This window comes from Epinephelus lanceolatus, chromosome 15 (genome assembly GCF_041903045.1).
Source record: "Epinephelus lanceolatus isolate andai-2023 chromosome 15, ASM4190304v1, whole genome shotgun sequence".
NCBI classification, from domain to species: Eukaryota; Metazoa; Chordata; class Actinopteri; order Perciformes; family Serranidae; genus Epinephelus; species Epinephelus lanceolatus.
In genome coordinates this window covers 1,808,390-1,831,492 of record NC_135748.1, presented here as the reverse complement: position 1 = coordinate 1,831,492, position 23,103 = coordinate 1,808,390, and the positions used below count along the sequence as shown (strand labels likewise).

General features: G+C 40.0%; 1 protein-coding gene across 1 annotated transcript in view; it reads right to left on the bottom strand.

The window, feature by feature from the left end:
- Nucleotides 1-3,679: 3,679 nt before the first annotated feature.
- Nucleotides 3,680-23,103, bottom strand: part of setd3 (SET domain containing 3, actin histidine methyltransferase) — a 109,687-nt gene continuing 90,263 nt past the window's right edge. Inside the window, exons 8-13 of the mRNA XM_033642720.2 lie at nucleotides 21,063-21,177; nucleotides 20,868-20,942; nucleotides 17,314-17,480; nucleotides 13,482-13,567; nucleotides 9,278-9,438; nucleotides 3,680-8,701 (exon numbers count right to left, since the gene is read on the bottom strand). Of these exons, the coding sequence (XP_033498611.2) occupies nucleotides 8,210-8,701; nucleotides 9,278-9,438; nucleotides 13,482-13,567; nucleotides 17,314-17,480; nucleotides 20,868-20,942; nucleotides 21,063-21,177 (1,096 nt within the window). The 3' untranslated portion in view covers nucleotides 3,680-8,209. The remainder of the gene's footprint in view (nucleotides 8,702-9,277; nucleotides 9,439-13,481; nucleotides 13,568-17,313; nucleotides 17,481-20,867; nucleotides 20,943-21,062; nucleotides 21,178-23,103) is intronic.

The window sequence follows — 23,103 nt, the reverse complement described above, 5'->3', positions numbered from 1 at the left end:
AGGGGTTATATTTTATCATACTCTTCCTAGAGATTTAATCTGATTGACTTCAAACTTCTTCTGTACCATCTAAAGAACTTTGACATGAAAAGTTGTTAAAAGCGTGAGTTTTCTCTGCCTACTGGCAACAGGAAATTACATATTTTATACGTTTACAGTACAGGCCAAAAGTTTGGACACACCTTCTCATTCAATGCGTTTTCTTTATTTTCATGACTATTTACATTGTAGAATCTCACTGAAGGCATCAAAACTATGAATGAACACATGTGGAGTTATGTACTTAAAAAAAGGTGAAATAACTGAAAACATGTTTTATATTGTAGTTTCTTCAAAATAGCCACCCTTTGCTCTGATTACTGCTTTGCACACTCTTGGCATTCTCTCGATGAGCTTCAAGAGGTAGTCACCTGAAATGGTTTTCCAACAGTCTTGAAGGAGTTCCCAGAGGTGTTTAGCACTTGTTGGCCCCTTTGCCTTCACTCTGCGGTCCAGCTCACCCCAAACCATCTCGATTGGGTTCAGGTCCGGTGACTGTGGAGGCCAGGTCATCTGCCGCAGCACTCCATCACTCTCCTTCTTGGTCAAATAGCCCTTACACAGCCTGGGGGTGTGTTTGGGGTCATTGTCCTGTTGAAAAATAAATGTTCGTCCAACTAAACGCAAACCGGATGGGATGGCATGTCGCTGCAGGATGCTGTGGTAGCCATGCTGGTTCAGTGTGCCTTCAATTTTGAATAAATCCCCAACAGTGTCACCAGCAAAACACCCCCACACCATCACACCTCCTCCTCCATGCTTCACAGTGGGAACCAGGCATGTGGAATCCATCCGTTCACCTTTTCTGCGTCTCACAAAGACACGGCGGTTGGAACCAAAGATCTCAAATTTGGACTCATCAGACCAAAGCACAGATTTCCACTGGTCTAATGTCCATTCCTTGTGTTTCTTGGCCCAAACAAATCTCTTCTGCTTGTTGCCTCTCCTTAGCAGTGGTTTCCTAGCAGCTATTTGACCATGAAGGCCTGATTCGCGCAGTCTCCTCTTAACAGTTGTTCTAGAGATGGGTCTGCTGCTAGAACTCTGTGTGGCATTCATCTGGTCTCTGATCTGAGCTGCTGTTAACTTGCGATTTCTGAGGCTGGTGACTCGGATGAACTTATCCTCAGAAGCAGAGGTGATTCTTGGTCTTCCTTTCCTGGGTCGGTCCTCATGTGTGCCAGTTTCGTTGTAGCGCTTGATGGTTTTTGCGACTCCACTTGGGGACACATTTAAAGTTTTTGCAATTTTCCGGACTGACTGACCTTCATTTCTTAAAGTAATGATGGCCACTCATTTTTCTTTAGTTAGCTGATTGGTTCTTGCCATAGTATGAATTTTAACAGTTGTCCAATAGCGCTGTCGGCTGTGTATTAACCTGACTTCTGCACAACACAACTGATGGTCCCAACCCCATTGATAAAGCAAGAAATTCCACTAATTAACCCTGATAAGGCACACCTGTGAAGTGGAAACCATTTCAGGTGACTACCTCTTGAAGCTCATTGAGAGAATGCCAAGAGTGTGCAAAGCAGTAATCAGAGCAAAGGGTGGCTATTTTGAAGAAAGTAGAATATAAAACATGTTTTCAGTTATTTCACCTTTTTTTGTTAAGTACATAACTCCACATGTGTTCATTCATAGTTGTGATGCCTTCAGTGAGAATCTACAATGTAAATAGTCATGAAAATAAAGAAAACGCATTGAATGAGAAGGTGTGTCCAAACTTTTGGCCTGTACTGTGTATACTCCTCCTAAATGTTGTCAGCATAGCCGCAAGACCATAATGATGCTTCCTCGTGAACATTGTGAGTTTACATTTAATAAAATTGCCATAGCAACTCATTATTTGCCATGAAACAGGAAGTTGATGTAACGTGTTTGATAACACACTAGGCTGTAACACATTCAAGTGCCAATGAGGTGTGAGAGTCCTTGTGTCACCTAATAGCAACACAAACTAAGCCTTGTGGGACAATCACCTTTTCATTTATATGAAATTTATATGGTGTGGTCAAGAATTTCTAAAAAGCAACATGACCTATAGTGTGCGCTCTCCAGTGCCACATAGTGGACACAGGAAACAAGCAATTTCTAAACATTACCTTGAGCTGTGGGAAACTGACAGAATTATTTACTATTTATTTTCTGACATTTATTATGAAGCAAGTGAATTATTGAGAGAGTGTTTGGCAGATTAACTGATCATGAAAATAAGTTTCAGTTGTACATGTGTCAGTTCATCCATACATACAAATTCAACAAGTTGCAGCGTGTCAATAAGTGAGCTGTTTAGGTGTTAGTAAGTTTTTTCTCTTGACTTAATGCACAGACATAAGAATAATAATCAGCTTGTCTCACTCTTGGGAATACAATGAATAAGTGTACTGTATTTTTCATAACATGTTGAACTATTCTTTCAGGTATGCCTATAACTGTAATATTGTGCATAAATATTTACACTGATCACAAACAGGTTACGAAACAAATATACGTTTTGACACAGTATGGCTAACTGGGGCAGATGTAAACCCTGAATAATAACATTTGAACAGAGCAAGATTTTAAAATGAGTTTTTTTAAAACCAATTTAACTAACTGCTACTAATGATTCTCAAAATATAAAATCAAAAACTGACCTCTTCACACTTAAGATTTGTTACCACACAGCATGATGCAAATAATAACTTTTAAAAAAAATATCTTTTAAATGATAATTTTGCTGTAATTAAAGATACATTTAGATGGATTCTGCTAAATCTGTCAGGATTATTCGTTCCTTTTCAGCATGTAAAACACAGAAAATGAAATTTCTGGAAAGTGTTGCATGGTCACCGAGAATGAGTCTTTCTATTGAATATGATTCTATATATTACCAGCAGTACTGCATGGTTAACTCTGTTCAACCAGTTTTAAATGGTGTACCTGACTACAGAAACTTTAATGTTAAAACAACCAAACAGTCGGATCTGACATGAGCAACAGCTTTGCTTACAGTCCCCTCATATATTTCATTTTTATAGTTTTGGTTATCTTTTCTTTCAGCGTCAACATTTGACCCACCTGCTCCACTGTAAGAGACAGCGGACAAGGCACATTTCACCTGTTTATCTAAGGAACTTACTTAAGGTAAAGATGAAGGCATGATCAGAAAAGATAGTCCACTGTGTTCCAGAGCTAATCCCTGGTGAGAGTTTGGCCTATGTACTTACTACTTAAGTACAGCTCACCTTTACAGAAGTTATAGTGTAACATTTCATTCTGCTGTCTCAATCAATCAATCAATCAATCAATTTTATTTATAAAGCCCAATATCACAAATCACAATTTGCCTCAGAGGGCTTTACAGCATACGACATCCCTCTGTCCTTAGGACCCTCGCAGCGGATAAGGAAAAACTCTCGAGGTCTAGGACTAGAGGTGCAGTATTTACCAGAGTATATATATATCAAGACTAGTAAGCTCGCAAACTCTTTCTTGACTCTGGGAACAGCAGTTTGTCAAGACAATCTTAACTAAAGGTACACCTACTAGTAATCACTGGAGCTTATAACCACATCCCAAAGACCTCATCAGTAAATGGAGTAGGGTTGGGCAATGTCTAATGCCTTGGCAAGTGTGAAACATCCCAACATTATTATTTTTATTTATTTATTTTTTTTATTGACCTAACATGGAGTTTCCTCAGTTTTCCTGAGGTGGATTGGATGACACGTGACCTACAGTAAGTAGGCAGTTTGATCACATGATAGCAGGTGGTTATTTACGGGGAAGATGGTAATACATCTGTCTTAGTTCAGAGATGGCCTCTGGTGTCAGATAGAAATTTCCTCATTGATTTTTCCCCAGTAGTCCATTGACTCTGACCCTGATTGGGAAGAGGACTGGAGTCAGAATCATCCAATGCCAGAAACATAACCACCTCCCCCTCATATACAACTAAGGCCTGCCAGAGTCAGGATGTTCAGAGTCCACTAAGGGTTTGCACTTCAGGTCGATGCATAGAGTCAGGTGACATTTTATATAGTTATATATTTACCCACCCATACATTATTACTGATACACCTTACATACAAGTCTGAGAAATCTTGAGTTTATGACCTCTGCCCAGTTATGGTACAGTCCCATATTAAAGTCATATGTTAATGCCTTTGTTGGTCATCTGTAATGTGAAAACATCACATTTACACACAGTTCTACTCATAGTTCAGTTAAAGAATACTATATCCTGGTTGGCTTCTGGTTGTCACACTGGCAGCAATACTACTAGCATCTGGTTCCAAAGTGGTTTAATTGACTTCCAGCTCAGGAGCTAAGAGCGTGAGAGCAGTGATTAGAAACAGGCCACACTGCCCTCTCTTCCTATCAGCCTTCTCTGCTGCCATCACATCTTTGTATTCAGGTCATTTTTAGACAAACTCTGTTTACAAAAGTTTACAGCCTTCCATGCTGTTATCCTGTGTTGCTCTGTGAACAATGATGCAGCTAAAAAAAAAAAAGAAAAGAAAATGCAGTGATGTGTCTTAATGTGAATGGACTCGGGGTCTTCTTGAGTGATGATTGAATCATCGTCATGAACGCCTCAATTCCACTTACGCATGTGACTGGTGTCCATAGATCCGTAAATATACAGATGATGCCTCTAGTGTCCAGGAGGTGCATTTCTTTATGGATGGATAGAAATCTCATAGAAACTACCTGTAGCCATGGGGGAGAAATTAATTTTGTCCATTTTTCACCATCCACAAGTTTGGAATATTCACCTGAAACATTACCAGGACAAAAACCGGATCAATATTGCATGGCAACAAATAAATGAAGATGTTGGCCTGCCATGTACGTAGCATGATTTGTGAAATATTTCATTAAAAAGACGTATGAAACGGCTGAGCACGTCATAATGACAATCTGACTGTATATAATGTATAATCATATTTTAGCAGAATAACATTACTCAGATTTTTGGTCAGGCGCCTGCTCTACGGGCCATTAACCCAAGGAAGACTGCTGGACCTGACGGCATTCCAGGATGGGTCCTGAAGTAATGCACGGACCAGCTGGCTGAAGTCTTCACCAGGATTTTGAACTGGTCCCTGTCACAGTCTACTGTTCCACCTTGTCTTAAGTCCTCCACCATATTCCCCCTGCCAAAGAAACCCCACATCTCCAGCCTCAATGACTACCGGCCAGTTGCACTCACTCCGGTGGTGATGAAGTGCTTCGAAAAACTGGTCTGAGGTCACATCATGTCACTCCTGCCCAATAGTTTTGACCCCCACCAGTTTGCTTACAGAGCAAAAAGGTCTACAGAGGATGCCGTAGCCACAGCCCTTCATGCTGCACTGTTCCACTTGGAACGGCCGGGGAGGTATGCGTGGCTGCTCTTTGTGGACTATAGCTCCACGTTTAACGCCATTGCCCCGCACAAACTGGTGGACAAACTGGGGTACCTGGGACTTCAACATTCCATCTGCATGTGGATAAGCAGCTTCCTGTCCAGTTGCAGCCAGAGTTAGAATGAGTCACCATACATCTACGGCCCTCAGCCTCAGCACCGGTTCCACACAGGGCTGTGCGCTGAGCCCCTTGCTCTACACCCTCTTCACCAACGACTGCTCCCCCGCCCACCTCAGCAACACCACTGTTTTGGGGCTCATCTCTGGGGGGGATGAGTCCGCCTACAGGCACGAGGTGGAGCAGCTGAGAGTGTGGTGCAGGGAGAATAACCTACTCCTTAACACCTCAAAAACCAAGGAGCTGGTAATAGACTTCAGGAAAAAGAAAACGGACATTCCACCACTACTCATCAGCAGGGACTGTGTGGAGAGGGTGGCTGACTTTCACTTCCTGGGAGTCCACATTGAGGAGGACTTGACCTGGAGCGTGAACACCTCTGAGCTGCTGAAAAAGGCCCAGCAGAGACTGTACTTCCTGAGGGTGCTCAGGAGGAACAACATCACCCAGAGACTGCTAGTGTCCAGCTGCACAGTGGCTCAGAGGAAAGAGCTCCAGAGGATCATAAATACGGCCTTCTCCCCTCTCTGAAAGAACTGCACAGAAAATTATGAAGGACACTTCACACCTTGATCATTCCCTGTTTGAACTGTTGCCATCAGGCGGACGGTATAGACCAATTAAAAAAAGGACAAACAGATTCAGAAACAGCTTCTACCCAACTGCAATAACCACACTTAAAGCAAGAATGCAATAACAGGTTTTTAGTGGAATAATGGACTGTGCAAATGACCGAGAAGAGCATGTATGGTTGTATGTTTGCTTTTTATTTATTTCTAGCTGTCTTCTTTAATGCTGCTTATGGTTTTATATGATATAGTTTTATGAGTTGATGCACTGACAAGGTGGCACTTTAATTTCGTAGTACATGTGACAATGACAAATAAACGATATTCTATTCTATTCTGTATTTACAATGTGTTTAAACTGGATAAACAAGTTCTCTTTAATCATACAAACTCTCTTGACAATCAACAGAGGCAACTGAATTGAAGGAAATGGCCTAGTTAGCAGCCTGTTAGCTAAGCTAGCACACTGTCATATGGTCTCTCTGAAATCCACCACAAAAGTAAATTTTTTTTTAACGTACTCGAGGCAAATTCCAGACCGAAATATTACGGAGGGGAGGAGTTTCACAGGCACATCAGATATCACGAAGATTCCCATTGGAATGAATGGACTTCCATTTGACTCGTCTATGTGTACATATACGTAAGTGGAAATGAGGAGTAAGGAGGGACGCCGTATATACAACCTCTTGTTATCATTAACCCAAGTTCCATAGTTATATTACATGATGACACCTTAACCAACAATTACATGTTCTGATAAAAGACTGTGAAACATTTTCAAAAGCTCCAAAAAGTAGTGGGTGGACCTTGACTGGTGATTATTTTGTCAATCATGCATTATTATTGAGCCAAACATAGTACCACTATAAACAAATATGTGTCCCTGCATAACTGTAGTAGAGTTGAAGCATGAAGTAGCTACACAAAGTAATGGGTGAAGTAATGGACATATCAGGTTATGATGTTTGAATTTCACTTCACATATTCACTACCAAATAAGTGATTTAGGGTAAATGGATTAAACTGGATGTACCTACATTCACATTTTCTAAAATAAGGTCAAATGTCCTGATGAGAGTCTCGGCCAAAATTGCATGCTTACCTCCACAATGTATTGACTGCTAGGGACTCAGTCAGAGTTGTTCTTTTTTATATCAGTCGAAAGAGTCAGAGTCTACTGGGGCCACCCTCACAGTTACAACAAACTAAAGAGAATAAAAATCTACTGACATGCTCACATGATTTTTTTTTTTTATTTAATCATCTTCTGTTTGATCCAGTCCTCAGTGCTGCATATGGCTTTCTCAGTGATCATTAGGTCACTAGTCACTCCCTTTTGGTGACATAAACATTCTTTTTAAAACACACATTAAAACAAATTCTTTGTTATGTAATAAGGGCTGCAATCACGTGATGACGGAAAATGTACAAGTTGATAGTAAAAAAATTGTACATTTGGTACATGATGTTTTTTTTTTATTATAAAAGCAAAAACTATCTTTCATTTTGGCTTGTCATACTGAACTAATAGGTTAATAACTTTATGTTTTGCTTGAAATGATTTTAACCAGGAAAACAAAACAGGGGAATAGAGGGCAGTGACGGTCTAAACTCAGTGGCACACCCCAAAATAAACTAGAAAATATGATTGTCAACTCAAAGCATACCAGACATAGATGGAGACAAACTGCAGTAATAAACCAGTCAATTCACAAGATCAGAGACGTTTTGGCTTTGTGGAAATAACATTCACCTAACTCCATTTAGTTTTTTTTCTCTTCACCTAACAATTTGCTGGAACCACTTTGTGGTGTTCCCTCTTCACTTTCTTTTATGCTGCAGGACCCCAACTGTTTTGATGTAAACCTATGTTTTCAACATCAAACAAAAGCTAATGTCAATCAAAAGCATTTTCAAACAAGTTCAACTGCGAACAACTAAGAAAAGCCACGCTGGATGAATGTACAGTCGGAAAAGTCCTGCAACTTTAAATTCAATTTTTTCCAGTTTCTGTATTTTTTTAGTCATTTGGGAGACTCAAAAACAAATAAATAGCATTGGCTGTGGCAGTGAGTGAAATATATTTAGTCACTGTTGTCTTTGGGATTATCTTCAGTTCGACTGGCGCTTAGGTCAGCCATTTCCCTTTGTGTCTTCTGGGTTGAACTTCCAATCAAGTCCAAAGCTGAATTATCATCTTTGCTGACTTTCTCCTGAGTCTTCTCCTGCACGGCTTCTCCATTAGCCTCCATATCCATCCCATACACAGCCTTCTCCCCATTCAGGAAGTGACTGTGCTCCTCCACCTGGATCTCCTGACCTTCTTCCACCTCTTCCAGCTTGCGCAGGATGATAGGAAGCTTTTCATCTGCATCAGTATTTTCCAGCAAAGCAATATCGCTTTCCTCGTACAGAGGCAACGGAGCGCCCTCCTCCAGCTTCTTCTCGAAGTGCAGACGTTTGGCCCGTCCACTGGCTGAGGCTTTCTCCAGGATCTGCTTCTCAGCTAGGCGGAGCTGGATCGCCATGCGAGAATGAAGCGATAGATCAGGTTTCTCAAGCATAGAGACGTCCTCCTAAAAGAGACCAGGCCAGGAGTTAAAAAAATGGGAGGAAAGAGTGAGGGAAAGATGACAAAAGGTCAGGAGAAGATAAGTAATAGAATTACTGCCTTGCACTTGTATGCCTCTGAGAACCAGTCAAGTTGCAGTTACAGTTTACATCCGTGTCTAATCAGAGTCACATGTAGCCATGACAGTTGAATATGCTTCAAATGTTGCTGCAAAGAAGCTACATCTTCTAAAACATAGATGCTTCACACAAATCTTCAACCAGGCAGCACAGAAGATCTTTACATTTAGCCCTTGTCAACAAAACATAATGCCTGCCTTATTGGCAAAGAGACTTAAAAATGACAAATAAAACTTCACATATTCAAAATAGGTGGCACAGTGGTATAGTGGTTAGCATTAGTGTCTAGTGTCAGCTGGGAAAGGCTCTAGCCCCCCAACGACCCTCAAGAGGATAAATGGTTATGGAAAATGAATGAATATTCAATATATTTGTAAGGTCAAGTTGGTTTGAACCATAATGAACACTTGCCACTTTGTCCATGTCCACTATTTACACAACATAACCTTCAGCCGACTGACCTGTGAGGTGGTCTTGTAGGTCTTGAGCAGCAGAGCAGCTCGGGTCTCAAGGAAAGTCCACAACTTAATCTCATTCTCCCAGCTGACAGGAAACTCGCTGTTGCCCAGGGTAAAGATCTTATTAATGGCCCGATCTCCGAGCAGATAGTCCTTTAGTTCCTCTGTAAGCAAACTTTATGTTAGCAGTCTTTTCATTCATGGTTTCTTATTCAGTGGTGGAGTATCATGCTGCTGCCAGTGTTGGTGTTGTCTCTAATTAGAGCTGACTGCATTTTGGAAAATGCAAAAAAGGACTAAATTACACAGCACAAATTAAAGGAGCAGATGGCATCACGTCATTGGAGTTGTACCTTGTATAATTCCATGTGACATATATTTGATTGATTGATTGATTGACTAATTTCTTCAAAAGAAACCAAAACACAATAGCCAGCCATTAGAGAAAAGTACTGAAGGTGACATGGTTTATTAACAGTAATGGGTTTGTAAGATCTGAAACTACAGGAAGAAATAAACAAAACAGATAAAACATTTAGCTGTCAGAGTGGAGGTCTTCTTGGGTCCAAAGTCTTGGACTGATTTGCAAACACACCCATAAATAACAAACCCAAAATTGATTTACAGATAATTTACTTTCCAACAAAATAGACCCGATCTGGAATAGTGTTGAAGACATGACAGTCAGAAACCATTTAAATATCACTGCACCTGCTTCTTCTAGCCTAAAAGAACGAATAAATATGTTGGGATCACTGGACTCCACACGATTTGTTCATTTGTGCAACTCTAAATTGGACATATAAAGCATAAGTTCAGCCCTCTTTAAAATGGCTGCTGTAGCATCATTTGATCTTTGGACAAAGGGTAGCCAAATTAAGTCAGTTTCCCACAATCCTCCATGTATTTCACACCTGGGCCAGTCCACATTCACCACTGATTACTGTTGCATCTGAACTGTGAGATCAACAGATCAATACAAGGGAAAAGCTCTGGTCTTCTCTTTCTTTATACTGGGACTCTCCACAGAGGTGGGCTGTTGAGCAGCTGGAGCTGCTATACCCTTCCCCAACTTTTAAACTCAGAATATGCAAATTAACTTCACAAGCAAAGGATTAACAAAGTCAGGTTAGCACCAAACTGCTAACTGTGCGAGGATGAGGAGTGACCAGTTTCCTCTGATCTACACAGTCAAAATACAGCACAGCAAAGACTGCACTGAAAACACAATTCTTTCAAGCCTTGCTCATCCACCATGGACTACAGCCGGCTAACAAAGCAACTCTTCCCTCCATTTATGGACTGGCAAAGTAACAACTGGGCAAAGTATCAGTACAATTGCCCCTTCCTGAGTCCCGCCCCTTTTCACTTTGTGCTCCAGTTAGTTTTAGCAAGCTTGGAAAACAGCAGAACCTTGATAATCGTTCCCCTTTACTGTTATACTTAGATATGCTCTAAATAAAAATGTAGTGAGCTATAGGCTACCAGTTACAGTTTCAGTACATTGAAGCTATCCCCAAAGAAATGTAACAAGCTAAACTATATGAAAATGGCACAAGTAACTTGCTACTTGCAAAGCTACTTTTATTTTTTGACTCTGTCAAATCAGTGTTATCTCAGTGATCAGAAAAACTGAAGTTGAACTGTTCTAATACTGTTCTCTGTCTCTCTAGCTCTATTCTTGACCCTTATGTCTATTTCTCTAGTGTCCAATGCAAATACACTAAATATATACAGTCTATGGGCAAGACAACTGACAGACATGTCAAGAAGTGCAATGCAGCCAATCAGAGGCAGAGTAGGGCGGGTCTTGCCAAGAAAGCCAATAGCGACGCAGCAAGCAGAATAAACTGAAGAATTAGTATGTGATGTCACGTGGAAGTGCCTCCCTCGTCTACATGCCTCAGTGTGGTGCTGGCGTCAGTGACATTACTTATCAGTTTTATTATCCTCACTTTTATCCAGACCTCCACAGAAAAAAAAAGTCAGTTAACCTTCAGAGCTTTTCCTTGAAAAAAGAGTTTGTAACATTTGTGGATGCTACCGCGCTACTCTGTAAATTAATCAACTTGCTACTGAGAAGCTGTTTGACTCAAAAAGTAGTGACATAATCATCAAGCTACTAAGAAATATGAGTTAGTCACATCGCTCCTTGTAGTGATGCTACTGCCCAACACTGGTAACTTGCTAAAAAAAGCCACATCAAGAGGAGTTAGTCTAATGCAGGATGTCAACTCATTCACATCCACTTCACCCCAATGTGTCAATCGGTGGAACTAGACAAAAGGCTGAATTTTCAAAATAAAAGCCCACAGGTGGTAATATTAGTTTACTTTAAAATAAAGCTTTTAAAAATGCCGTTATACTGCAGTGTGAAATTCTACTACTCTCCACACTTTTATCTACAGACTTGATTTAAGTTTTAAAGAGGTCACAATGTAATTATACTTCTTCTGTACATTTTTTGATTGACTACCACTTCTGCATATTTTTAGCCTGTTATATTTCTGCATTTTCAGCAATGCTTTTGAATTCATCCCAGCTTTCAGCATTCCCACGCATTTTCTGTAAGAAATGCATTTTCTAGGTAATGATTATTTTTCATAATAATCAATTTGCTGTCTTAATACTTTGAACCCTACCTGGACCCAATTAGAAATAATTGGACCCTGCAGTCAGATGACATGATAAGTTCATATTCATGTCATCTCTATATCTCACAGACTGACAGGGAGGTTCTGGACATATTAAGTCTAGCTTAGCATCGACTGATAGCAGGGTGAAATTGCTGGTTTGGCTGTGTCAATTTTGTAACAGTACATCTTCCATGAATCCATAGTAGTTATTAATTATATTACAGGAAAACCCTTAGTTGCTAGCCTTCAAGATACAAGGACAAGATATTTGAGACGCTCCATGTAGTGCAACATGCATAACAGTTACGGAGTTGTTGGCAGGGTCATTTTATATTTTCAAAGAGATACCGGCTACTAGTTTCCCCCTGCTTCCAGTGTTTTCTCCATTTTGGATCTGGTTTGACAAATTGACTCGACAAATACCAAGAAATGCAGAAATGCAGAAATGCTCCTTTGCTAACAAATCTCTTATCAAATGTTTGATCTCTCTTTGTTCTTTTATATTAGCAAATGGCCAACATTCAGGTTGCAGGCTTCACATTTTTAGTCGGTGGCGACAGTTACTTTTACTGGTTAAAATGTCAAACATCACCAGCAGCAGATTAGGTCAGCTTGAGCTTAACAGAATCAATTCTTTAATGGCTAATATGAGGCATTTAGCTTTTTCATGTGCTCTCTCCAAGCCCACTCAAAGCAGACTTAACTGACTTAGTTTTGGACACACAGAGATTAAACTAATAATCTTCTCAATAAACTGTGAAGAAGACATTGAAATGTGTGCACTAACCCTTTAATTTAGACTTCTTTTGACAAATCCTATTGTGAAAAACAATTGCTAAGACAGTTTGTGTTGACTTTCCAACACTTTGTGCTTATATCCTTTTTATATTCATTTCTGTCATGTGTAAAGGAAGTCACTGACAGTATTTTCTTCCTTCTTTTCCTACTGCTTTTAATCTGAGGACTTAAACATGGCTTTGTTACATGGGAAGGTGAAAGAGCCAAACTGCAGCATCCCAGTTGTGTGAGCACACTATTCCATCATGTCACACCTGTTATATCACCTGTGTATATTGATACACAAAAACACATGCAAAACATCCACACACAGTCATTCAAAGGCATTGGAGCCGTTTTAAAAATGAAAATGAACATACAACAAAAAATGTGCATAATATATCAAGCGATGAGTCCTATGACAGAGGAGGATTTGGCATGGCTGGGGGTTTATGACACTAGTGCCATTCTGCATACAATGACTTTTGTAAATCCCCTTTTGGATTACTCCCTCAAAATATCTGGTGGCCTGCCTTGATCAATTGACCAGCTCAGGAATGGACAGGTCTTGCTCTGCTACTCTCTCTTTCTCCTCTACCTCCACCTTTTCTCCATTTCCTCCTCTCCGGCGATGTGTGGAGGTCACTTGACGACGGTCTCCGAGGAAGGTTGGATACTGTGGCATGTTTTGTTTTAGAATGTGCTGCCAGGTTTGTGGTTTCAAGATAGGGGATGCCCTGTTGCTGTGTTTGTTTGTTTGTTTGTGTGTATTGGTGTATGTTTCAGTGTCTTACCCTCTGTCATGCAGAACACTCTGAGAAAGGCTAGGAGCTGAGCTGAAATGGGGGGTTCATTACAGTGCAGAGCAAAGATACAGGACCTGAAAGCACAACATACAGACCAACATATTAGTAATGAATCTATAAACATAACCAAAAATTAAAAGAATGTGTATGGTTTACATGTACACTAATATGTGACAAATTGTGTTAAAAGAGACTCCTCATATAGCAGAATAATCCTGTAATATAGATTCTGACATTCTGAACTGACAGCAGCATAAAACTGCAGACAGATTTTAAAGGAATAGTTCAACATTTTGGGAAATGGGCCAACTTTCTTTTTTTCTGAGATAGATGAGAAGATTTTTTTTTTAAAGATTATTTTTCTGTGCTTTTTGCCTTTAATTGACAGGACAGTGTGTGAAATGGGGAGACAGAGAGAGAATGGGGAATGACACGCAGAAAAGGGTCGTAGGCCAGACTTGAACCCGCAAATGCTGCAGCGAGGCAATGCCTCTGTACGTGGGGCACCAGCACTATCTACTAGACTACCGACGCCCCTATAGATGAGAAGATTGATATGAGTCTCATGTCTGTATTTAGTACAGAGCTGGAGTCAGGGCGTGGTTAGTCTAGCTAAACTTGAAGACTGGACACATAGACATTCTGGTTTGTTTAAAGCTCCAAAATTTGCCCACATGCTACTACTACTTCTTGGTGAACAACAGGTTGGTGCAGTAATGCAGCTTCCCAGAGACCTGCTTTCACACTGACTGTACGTTCACACCAAAAGCTGCCAGAGCTGCAAAGGGGACAAGTCTAATTCATTTTCAATGGACATGTGGCAACTAGAGGCGTTTTGAGATGCAAAAGCGATGAGCTGTGGCAGTTTGGCGAATTGAGCTGCAAATGAAAGTTGAAGCCTGGTTAACTTTATGCAAATTACTGTGACGCGTTTGTGCTGCAAATGACCAGCAACCAATCGGAATGTAGATGTCCATCACTTGTGTGGAACCCAGAGTACATCCTCGGAAACCTTTACTTCCTACCACACATTTGTTCCTACTTCAAAACAAGCATCAAGCTGTCAAACTGATCTATGTTCAACCTGAAGTAGCGCTGGAACCTCTCCCCATTTAGCCGCACCTCCCGCACCAGCTGATGATATTTCCTGTGCTGTTCACGGCCCTGGAGGATATCGTGAACCCAAACCAGACGGCGGCTACATCCACACAGGTATCATACGGCAGCACAAATGACAAGAGTGTCTTCTTCCACGTTGAATCGACAACATGTGGACAAGCACACATACTTAAACAATTTCTTTGTGTTGTGGAACGCTTGTTATTAGCGAGAATGTAATTAATTTGCTCTCCTTACCAGTTTAACTAATCGCACAGTAGGCACTCGAACCCAAACCTTTGACAGTGTTTCCTGTGTTTACAGCTTTGGGGGGGAGTAACAAATCAAAATTTTTTGCTCATATTCGGTTCGGGTTCGGCCCACTTGACATGCTGCTGTGTTGTGCTATGGCTTATTCAAGTGCTGGAATTTGTTATTTACGTGACAACGCCTGAACGCAACATAGGCTGTGTGTGTTTAATGTTTAATGTCAGACCTATTTAGACTTTTTATTCGGTTTTCATTGTCCAAACGTCAAAGTTTCTGTACTCAGGCAAATGCACAAAGTCACATTTCTATGCTCCAGCCAGTAACCTGCTTTGCGGCTCCTTTAAATTGAGAAACATAATCGAACGTTCAGAATTTGACGTCATGAGTGACTTGAGCTGCTTTCGCTGCCCCAAATATTTTACCAGCAGCGCTGCTAGAGCGAATTCAGCTATTTTGCAGCTCTGGCAGCTTTTGGTGTGAACGCACAGTGAGGCTGCATTGTTCATTACCTACTTACTAAAACCTGTGCTCATGGAGTGAATTTGGCAATCTAGAGATGCTGCAATGGATGATAATATTAATAATAATAATACTACTAACAATAATAACATTTTATTTATAGAGCACTTTTCATGGTATTCAAAGACACTTTAGATAAGTTCAAATAGTTATAAAACAGATCACACTTAAAATAAATAAACACACAATACTGACAGCAAGTGCTGGGCGGACCTTAGCATGAGATTGACAATCTTCTCTTCTTATAAAAAAAAAAAAAAAAAGGATCTCTGGAATGAGATGAACATGGATTTGGTTTATTTTAGGGATGTACGATAGTATCAGCACATCATCAGTATCAGCCGATGTTGGTCTTAAAATGAATCAGAATTACTTTTTATTTTTTGCACAATAAATGACTATTACATACACTGAAAAGTATACTATTTCATGCCTCCAACTGCTGGTGGGCCATCATGATAAGAGTATGCATGCATAATATGATGTGAATTTCACTACAGAAGAGACCTGATCATTAAAATTAGGTGAGGGAAACGTGGATATATCGGTATCACTATTGGTTATTGGCCAATTAAGTTGTTATATATTGGCATATCGGGTATTGGCAAAATATCATATTCAATATCATGCATCCCTAATTTATTTAGTTAGTTTGTCTTTTACTTTGGGGTACAGGGATCTCTAAAAGAAAGAAGAAAGAACAAATTTGGAGCTTTTACACACAAATCACCTTGACTTTCACAATAGCATGTAAGAATTGACTGAGGACACCACCTCTGCCTGCATGTCAACTGTTTCTATCAAATCAAACTCTTGTCTTTCTCTCATCTCTCTAAACATAAAATTAATGTTGCTGTCTGAAGTATTTCTCGGGATTGTGAAAGTCAGCAGTGTAACAAAAAAGCATATCAAACAATTTTCATCCAGTACTCAGCAAAAATCCATTCCGCATCATACCATTCCACAAACTATAAATTGGTAATTTGGAAGAGGACCATATTTTCCACCTATTCCAGCAAAGTGATCGATGTGGTGATCAGTAGCACAGGCTCAACATTATTACACTGCACAAATACATTAGAGACACCACCCCACACCTATTAAATTATCCCTATGACCACTGCTCCATCAACAGAGCATCCAGCTCAGGAGAGCAAACTGTCTGTGGAAATTCTCTTCTCTAAATGTGCTGTGGGTCTATGGAGACTTGGGAAAAAGAGCTAATTACAAATTTGCAAATTAATAGTCAAATGTGCTCACTTTATTCCACTTATCAGACAGGAATGAAGTAGAGGCAAAAGGAGTGATTTCCACGTCTGATGATCGCAGCCGCTCAATGTCTCACCAAGACCCGACACTGAATCTGTTGCAGTTTCCTCTGAAAGTGATCTACGAACATATCTGTCAGTTTAATAGAGCACTGCCACAACAACAGGAATTGTTTCATTTAATTTCCACTGTTGAGATTTAGACTGTCATCAATAAGAGATTAAAAGGCGTCTGATTAAAAATGCCGAGCAGAGGATGCTGCATACAATTAAGGGGCTAATGATAAAATGATTAAGCTTCTTGGTGATAAAAGTGTTGGGGTGGATGGTAAATTGACACTTGGTGGGGAGGGGGAGGAAAAAAAAACTTGCTGCAACATTTATATTATGTATTTCAATTATGCCAGATGGGGCCTAATTGGTTGAAATATCTCCTGTTGAAAGACAAAGGTGTACTGCGGCTATATGAAAGGTGTACGGAGTTAGTAATGAGCCTGAAGCTCTCCTTGACCCATATTAAAAGCCTTAGAGTAAAACCCTTCAAGCAGAGACTGCACATTCAGTCATTTATGAGAGCAGACACTGTGTTTGTAGGTATGTAGAAAGAAAAGAGGAGGAATGTTTGCCCTTGACACCCTTGTGAGAAAAAGATCAGTTGGACATACGCTGGGATGCCGGCTCGTGCCAGCACTTCGGCCTTCATGGCATAGAGGCGTTCGCTCTTACTGACGCCCAGCTTGATCTTCACTCGGTCATGGACGTTGTCTTGAAAGAAGAAGCCGTTGTGGATGACAAACTCAGCATTGGATCTCGTGCCATAGAAGATGTAGATCTACAGGAAGAAAAAATCAGCAGCAGCTACACCACAATCATCACCTATCTCTATGTCAGTTTCTTTTAAGGAGGATCCAAATAATACCATTTCAATGCTTTGAACCATAGACTGCCTTCACTTAGTTTTCAAGCCTTTTATTTACAGGCTTGTGGCACTGTCACTACTTGTGTGAGCATGCTGTATGTTGTTAGTTTCAGAATATATTTGGCAAAATGTTATCATGTAGGTAGCACGATATATGTTGTGAGACATGCTTCATCTTGTTTTTGTTTTTAATGACAGAGAATGCCACTGATCTATCATGTCACTCCTACAGCACTGTCAGACTCAGGATGGACAAATTTAAAAAAGTATCAAAATGGATGTAGCAGAACCAGATAGATTGACTTTTTTATTCCACACATTCTTCCTTGTCCAAGCTGGCACCTACGTTAGCCACAATAAATAAGACTGTCAACAGGTGGTTGAGATTTGGCGTGTTAGGCTAGTGTAACCCGAAGCAACAGATGAGCAGCAGGCTACAGAGGTTTGTTAAACTCACTTCTTTCTAACTCCACACCTCCAGATTTTTTTCAAACTTGTAGTCTTCAGACCCACCCGACGTATCATCACTTGAGGGCATCAATCAGACTTTACACAGCTCCCTCTGGAGACACTTTTTCCCACATATGCAGGACGTGGAAATTTGCGTGTATGTCTGAACGTGTTTTAGTCATGCAACAAATATCTCTATGTGAATGGATGGGGATATCATCTGTGTGCAGCATCAGCTGTAGGTCACATCCTCTTCTTTATAGGGTTTTTAGCAACCTTGGAGGAGTTAACATTGTTGTAACATTTCAAAAACTTAACACATTTTTTGGATGATTCCTTTATTTTTAGATTCAATATCTTTCCATCTGGATTCAGTATTCCTTCACCAGAATGTCACTGAGGGAGCTTTAAAACAACATTTAGATCTTGGAGTTGGGAAATAAAATGATAACACTTTATTCTGAGGGGCCCATGATTTCTTAGAAAGTCTTTTGGAAAGATCTCTAAAATCTGATACAAATAAATACAAATACAAGGGAGAATAGAAACAAAGTTCTGAGACAGTTCATAGGCAGTAGTTTATTGTCAGAGGGATTTCTTGGAAAGAAATGTCCCGTTAAAGGAAAAGTTGTTGAAACTGTGAAAAACCTGTTTCTTTTCAATAAAAATGTGCTAAGCTACATATCACGAATACTTATAATTTTAGAGAATTTATTTTGGGGAGCAGGGACTTTGAGCCATGGCCTAAATCTGGCTTTGGCCATGATTCCAGGGATAATGGACAATCTTGATGGTACACTGTAAACCTCATGTCAGACTAGAATTCAAACAAATTCAGTATCTGACCAAATGTTTCCCCTTCTTTTCCTGAGATATGATGTTGAATAATGGCCAGAAAAGTGTTTTATGCTGAACATTATGATGTCACAGTGAAGTTGACCTTTGACCTTTTGGATATAAAATATCATCACTTCATTATTTTATTCTATTTCTGTGAAATTTTATTGTAAGCGGCATAAGAACTCACGAGTTACGGCCAAAAATATGTTTTGTAAGGTCATATTGACATTGACCTTTGACTATCAAATTCTAATCAGTTTATTCTTAAATTCAAGTGGACATTTGTGTCAAATTTGAGGAAATTCCCTCCAGGCCTTCTTGAGATATTGCATTCACAAGTGAGAGATGAGGTCACAGCAGAGGTTGCACTAGACTTTTTCGTCACCGGTCATTTTGACCGACAGGGTCGTAAAAATTCGGTCATAATCTATTTTTACCGGTCATTTTAATTTTCGTTTTTAAATGATAATAATGATATTCAAAGACATTTAGTTTTCATTCGTTCGTTTTTAATAAATCCAACAAGCAAGTTATAAAGTGTGCATTAATAAGGAGATGAACGAAAAGATGAACAGACATCCACACACCCACACCGCAGTGCTTCAGTTCAGTATCTGGTCTACACGCGAGCCACGAGCGCTTCTGTCAAGCTGGATAGAGCGGATCGTACCAAACAGGAAGTTGGATACAGAAAAGACGAGAGAATCCGGCCAATTTTCAAAATAAAATAACAACAGCATGCACTGAGGAACGTGAGGGAATACCATGTTTATAATTTAAGATAACACAACAGTGCATAATCGAACACATTTTTCAATACCCTGATCACTTCATTACAATTTTAATTTTGTGTCACTGAGCCTACAGACTACATAAATAAAATGGTCAGAACAATAAGCCCTGTTCATTCAGTGTTAATCCAACATGCTCAATACATGGACATCCAATGACAAATTGTCATTAACTTATTACATTATAAAAAACGATTAAAATATGGACTTACCCATGTTTAAAATGACCTGTTGAAGTGAAAAAACGAGTACTGACGGGAACAGACGAGTGGAGTTGATGTTTAACTGGCGCGGAGAGCGCAGGAGAAATGCGCTGCCTGTGTGGACAGTCAAGCGCCTGCGAGTATACTCGCAGGACTTCTGCGGCACTAACGCATCTGGTGTGTCCAGGCGGTTATGTTAACAACGCTACATGAAGCAGATGAATGACTTTTTCTCTGCAGTGCAGGACTGTGCACTCCGCCACCAAGTGGGCAGGGGTGGTAATTGCAACTGGTCCAATGACCGACGGTCTTCAGATTTTCCGGTCTTCAGATTTTCCGGTCATTGTTGTAAAAAACCGGTCAATGACCGAGAATATCCGGTTAACGCGACCCCTGGGTCACAGTGACCTTTGACCACCAAATTCTGGTCACTTCATCTTTAACTCAAAGCGGATGTTTGTGTGGAATTTGGAAAAAAAATCCCTTAAGGTGTTCTTGAGATACTGCGTTCACGACAATGAAATGGATACAAGTTCACACTGACCTTGACCTCTGACCAGCAAAATCTAATCAGTCATCCTTGAGTCCAAGTGGACATTTGTGCTAAATTTGAAGAAATTCCATCAAGGTGTTCTTCCGATATTGCATTTGGGATGTGCAACCCAAAAACAAAATGCCTCTGGCCTCAGCTATCGCTGGCACAGAGGCATGAAATGTGGTCAAGTAAAACAAGGATTTTTTTTTTAATGTTATAGATTTTGTCACTCCTACTTTTTTATATTCCTTATTTTTATGGAGGATGAATATGTTTGAGTTTGTCCCATCTGAGTTCCCATAATGCTTTAGCTGATGTAAACAGGAAGTTGAAATTTGGCTGACTTGTGTGTCTGAACAATGAGTGTGATTTCTGACTCACATGGTTGCTGCAGAGACAGTGTACTGTATGTAAAGGTTTGTGTGTGAGTTAAGCAAAAGAGACAATAAAGATGAAAATATATGAACGGTAGTTTCTTTACCTGTTCGTTCTCTTTGTAGTCCTGCAGTGCCACGCATTCACAGCGATCATCCTCCAGATTGTAGCCAGTGGTAATCTGGAGATCAACAACTTTTACTAATTCAACCTTTACCTGCACTCAGTAAATATATTTTGATGTTTACCAAAACAATAATAATGTAAGTCAGAGTGTGTGAGTGTGAGACAAAAACTTTACCAGTCCATTTATGTGGTTACACATGTCCCAGAGGGGGATGAGAGCCAGAGTGATTCGGCTGCCATCCTCAGTAGGGATCTGGTTCTGACGGGTCATCACTGAGGACACTGCCCACCTGGTAGATACAATCAACCAATCACTGCTTGTTACAATGAGGTTTACATATCCCATTGACATCCTGGACAATTGCAGTTCTTGCTTCATAAAGGAGAGGGAAGATTTGACTCTTAGATGTGTATTACCAAACAGAGAGAAGCCTTGCATCAGATGAGGATGGAGAGAGAAGGAAGGAGGATGGAGGGAGGATGAGAAAGAGAGTGGAGGGTGAACAGAGCAGAAAAACAGGAAATGAGGAGGAGGGAAGATGGAGAAGGACAGGGAGGGAGGAGATACTGAAGGAATAATTCATCACCGGCCCACTTTCTCTGCTCCTTTAGCATGCAATAATTAAGCTTTGTGGAGAATTCCGGTTTATTACCACTTGGGTGTTATGTTTTGTAGTTTTGGCCATTATCTCCATCAGTTATAGTAACATCGTACTCACTGGTTTAGTGGGTGAAATTTGGCCCATTGCTGACTGGTTGTCAACAAGCCAACAGTTCAGGTAGATTATCCAAAAGAATCACAATTCTGAATCAAATCAGGTGATCAAAAATTTGATAATTGTACATAATTAAGCTTTTAGGGTTCCTCCACACTAAATTGATGGAAAATGGAAATATGCCACAATGTTCACAATAAAAAAAAAAAGTTGTGTACTTCCACAATCTTTTTTCTACTTGCCTGTTCATTCCAACATCAAGGTGGTAATGTCATTTATTTTGTGCAGTGCTCGAGGACAGTGTGCCATTGTCTGATTACAGAATCAAAAATCAATTCTAAAAAAACAATTATTGCCTCGCACAAGTATGCCTCCATGAACCCTGATAGCACAGAAGGTCTATGCAATCAGCACAGTTTCAAGGTTAATGTCACCAATTCAGTATCCGACCAAATGTCTCCCCTTCTGTTCCTGAGATATGACACTGAATAATGGCAAGGAAAGTGTTTTTGCAGAACATTCTGTTGTCATAGTGAAGTTGTCCTTCGACCTTTTGTACATAAAATGTCATCACTGTTAGATTTTATTTTATCCTATTAGACATTTCTGTGAAATTTTGTTGTAAGTGGCGTAAGAAAACATGAGTTATGGCCAAAAACATGTTTTGTAAGGTCACAGGGACCTTGATCTTTGACCTTAAACCGCCAAATTGTAATCAGTTCATTCTTAAGTCCAAGTGGGCATTTGTGTCAAATTTGAAGAAGTTACCACAAGGTGTTCTTGAGATATCACATTCATGAGAACAAGATGGATGCAAGGTTACACTGACCTATGACCACCAAAATCTTATCAATTCACTGCTGCGTCCAAGTGGACATTTGTGTCAAATTTGAGATATTGCATTCACAAATGAGAGACAAAGTCACAGTAACATTTGACCACCAAATTCTGATGAGTTCATTCTTGACTTAAAGTGGATGTTTGTTATTTGAAGAAATTCCTTTAAGGTGCTCTTGAGATATCACATTCATAATAATGAGACGGATGCAAGGTCATAGTGACCTTTGACCACCAGAATCTAAATCAGTTCATCGTTAAGTCCAAGTGAATGTTTGTGTAAAATTTGAAGAAATTCCCTTAAGGTGTTCTTGAGATATTGTGCTCACAAGAATAAGATATATCGTGCTCACAAGAATAAGATATATGAGGTCACAGTGTGACCAAAATGTAATCAGTTCATCGTTGTGTTCAAGTGGACGTTTGTGCAAAATTTGAAAGTATTCCCTCAGGGCATTCTCATAGAGATCTTGAGTTCACAAGAATGGGACGGTGGGACGGACAACCCAAAAACATAATGCCTCCGGCCACGGCTATTGTTGACAGAGTCATACTGAATCATAACATAGGGAATCAAAATCGAACTGTGAGATTCACAAAGATTCTCATTGCTTATTATAACACTTATTTTGAAGTAAAACTACATGCTGGATATGTCAGTGG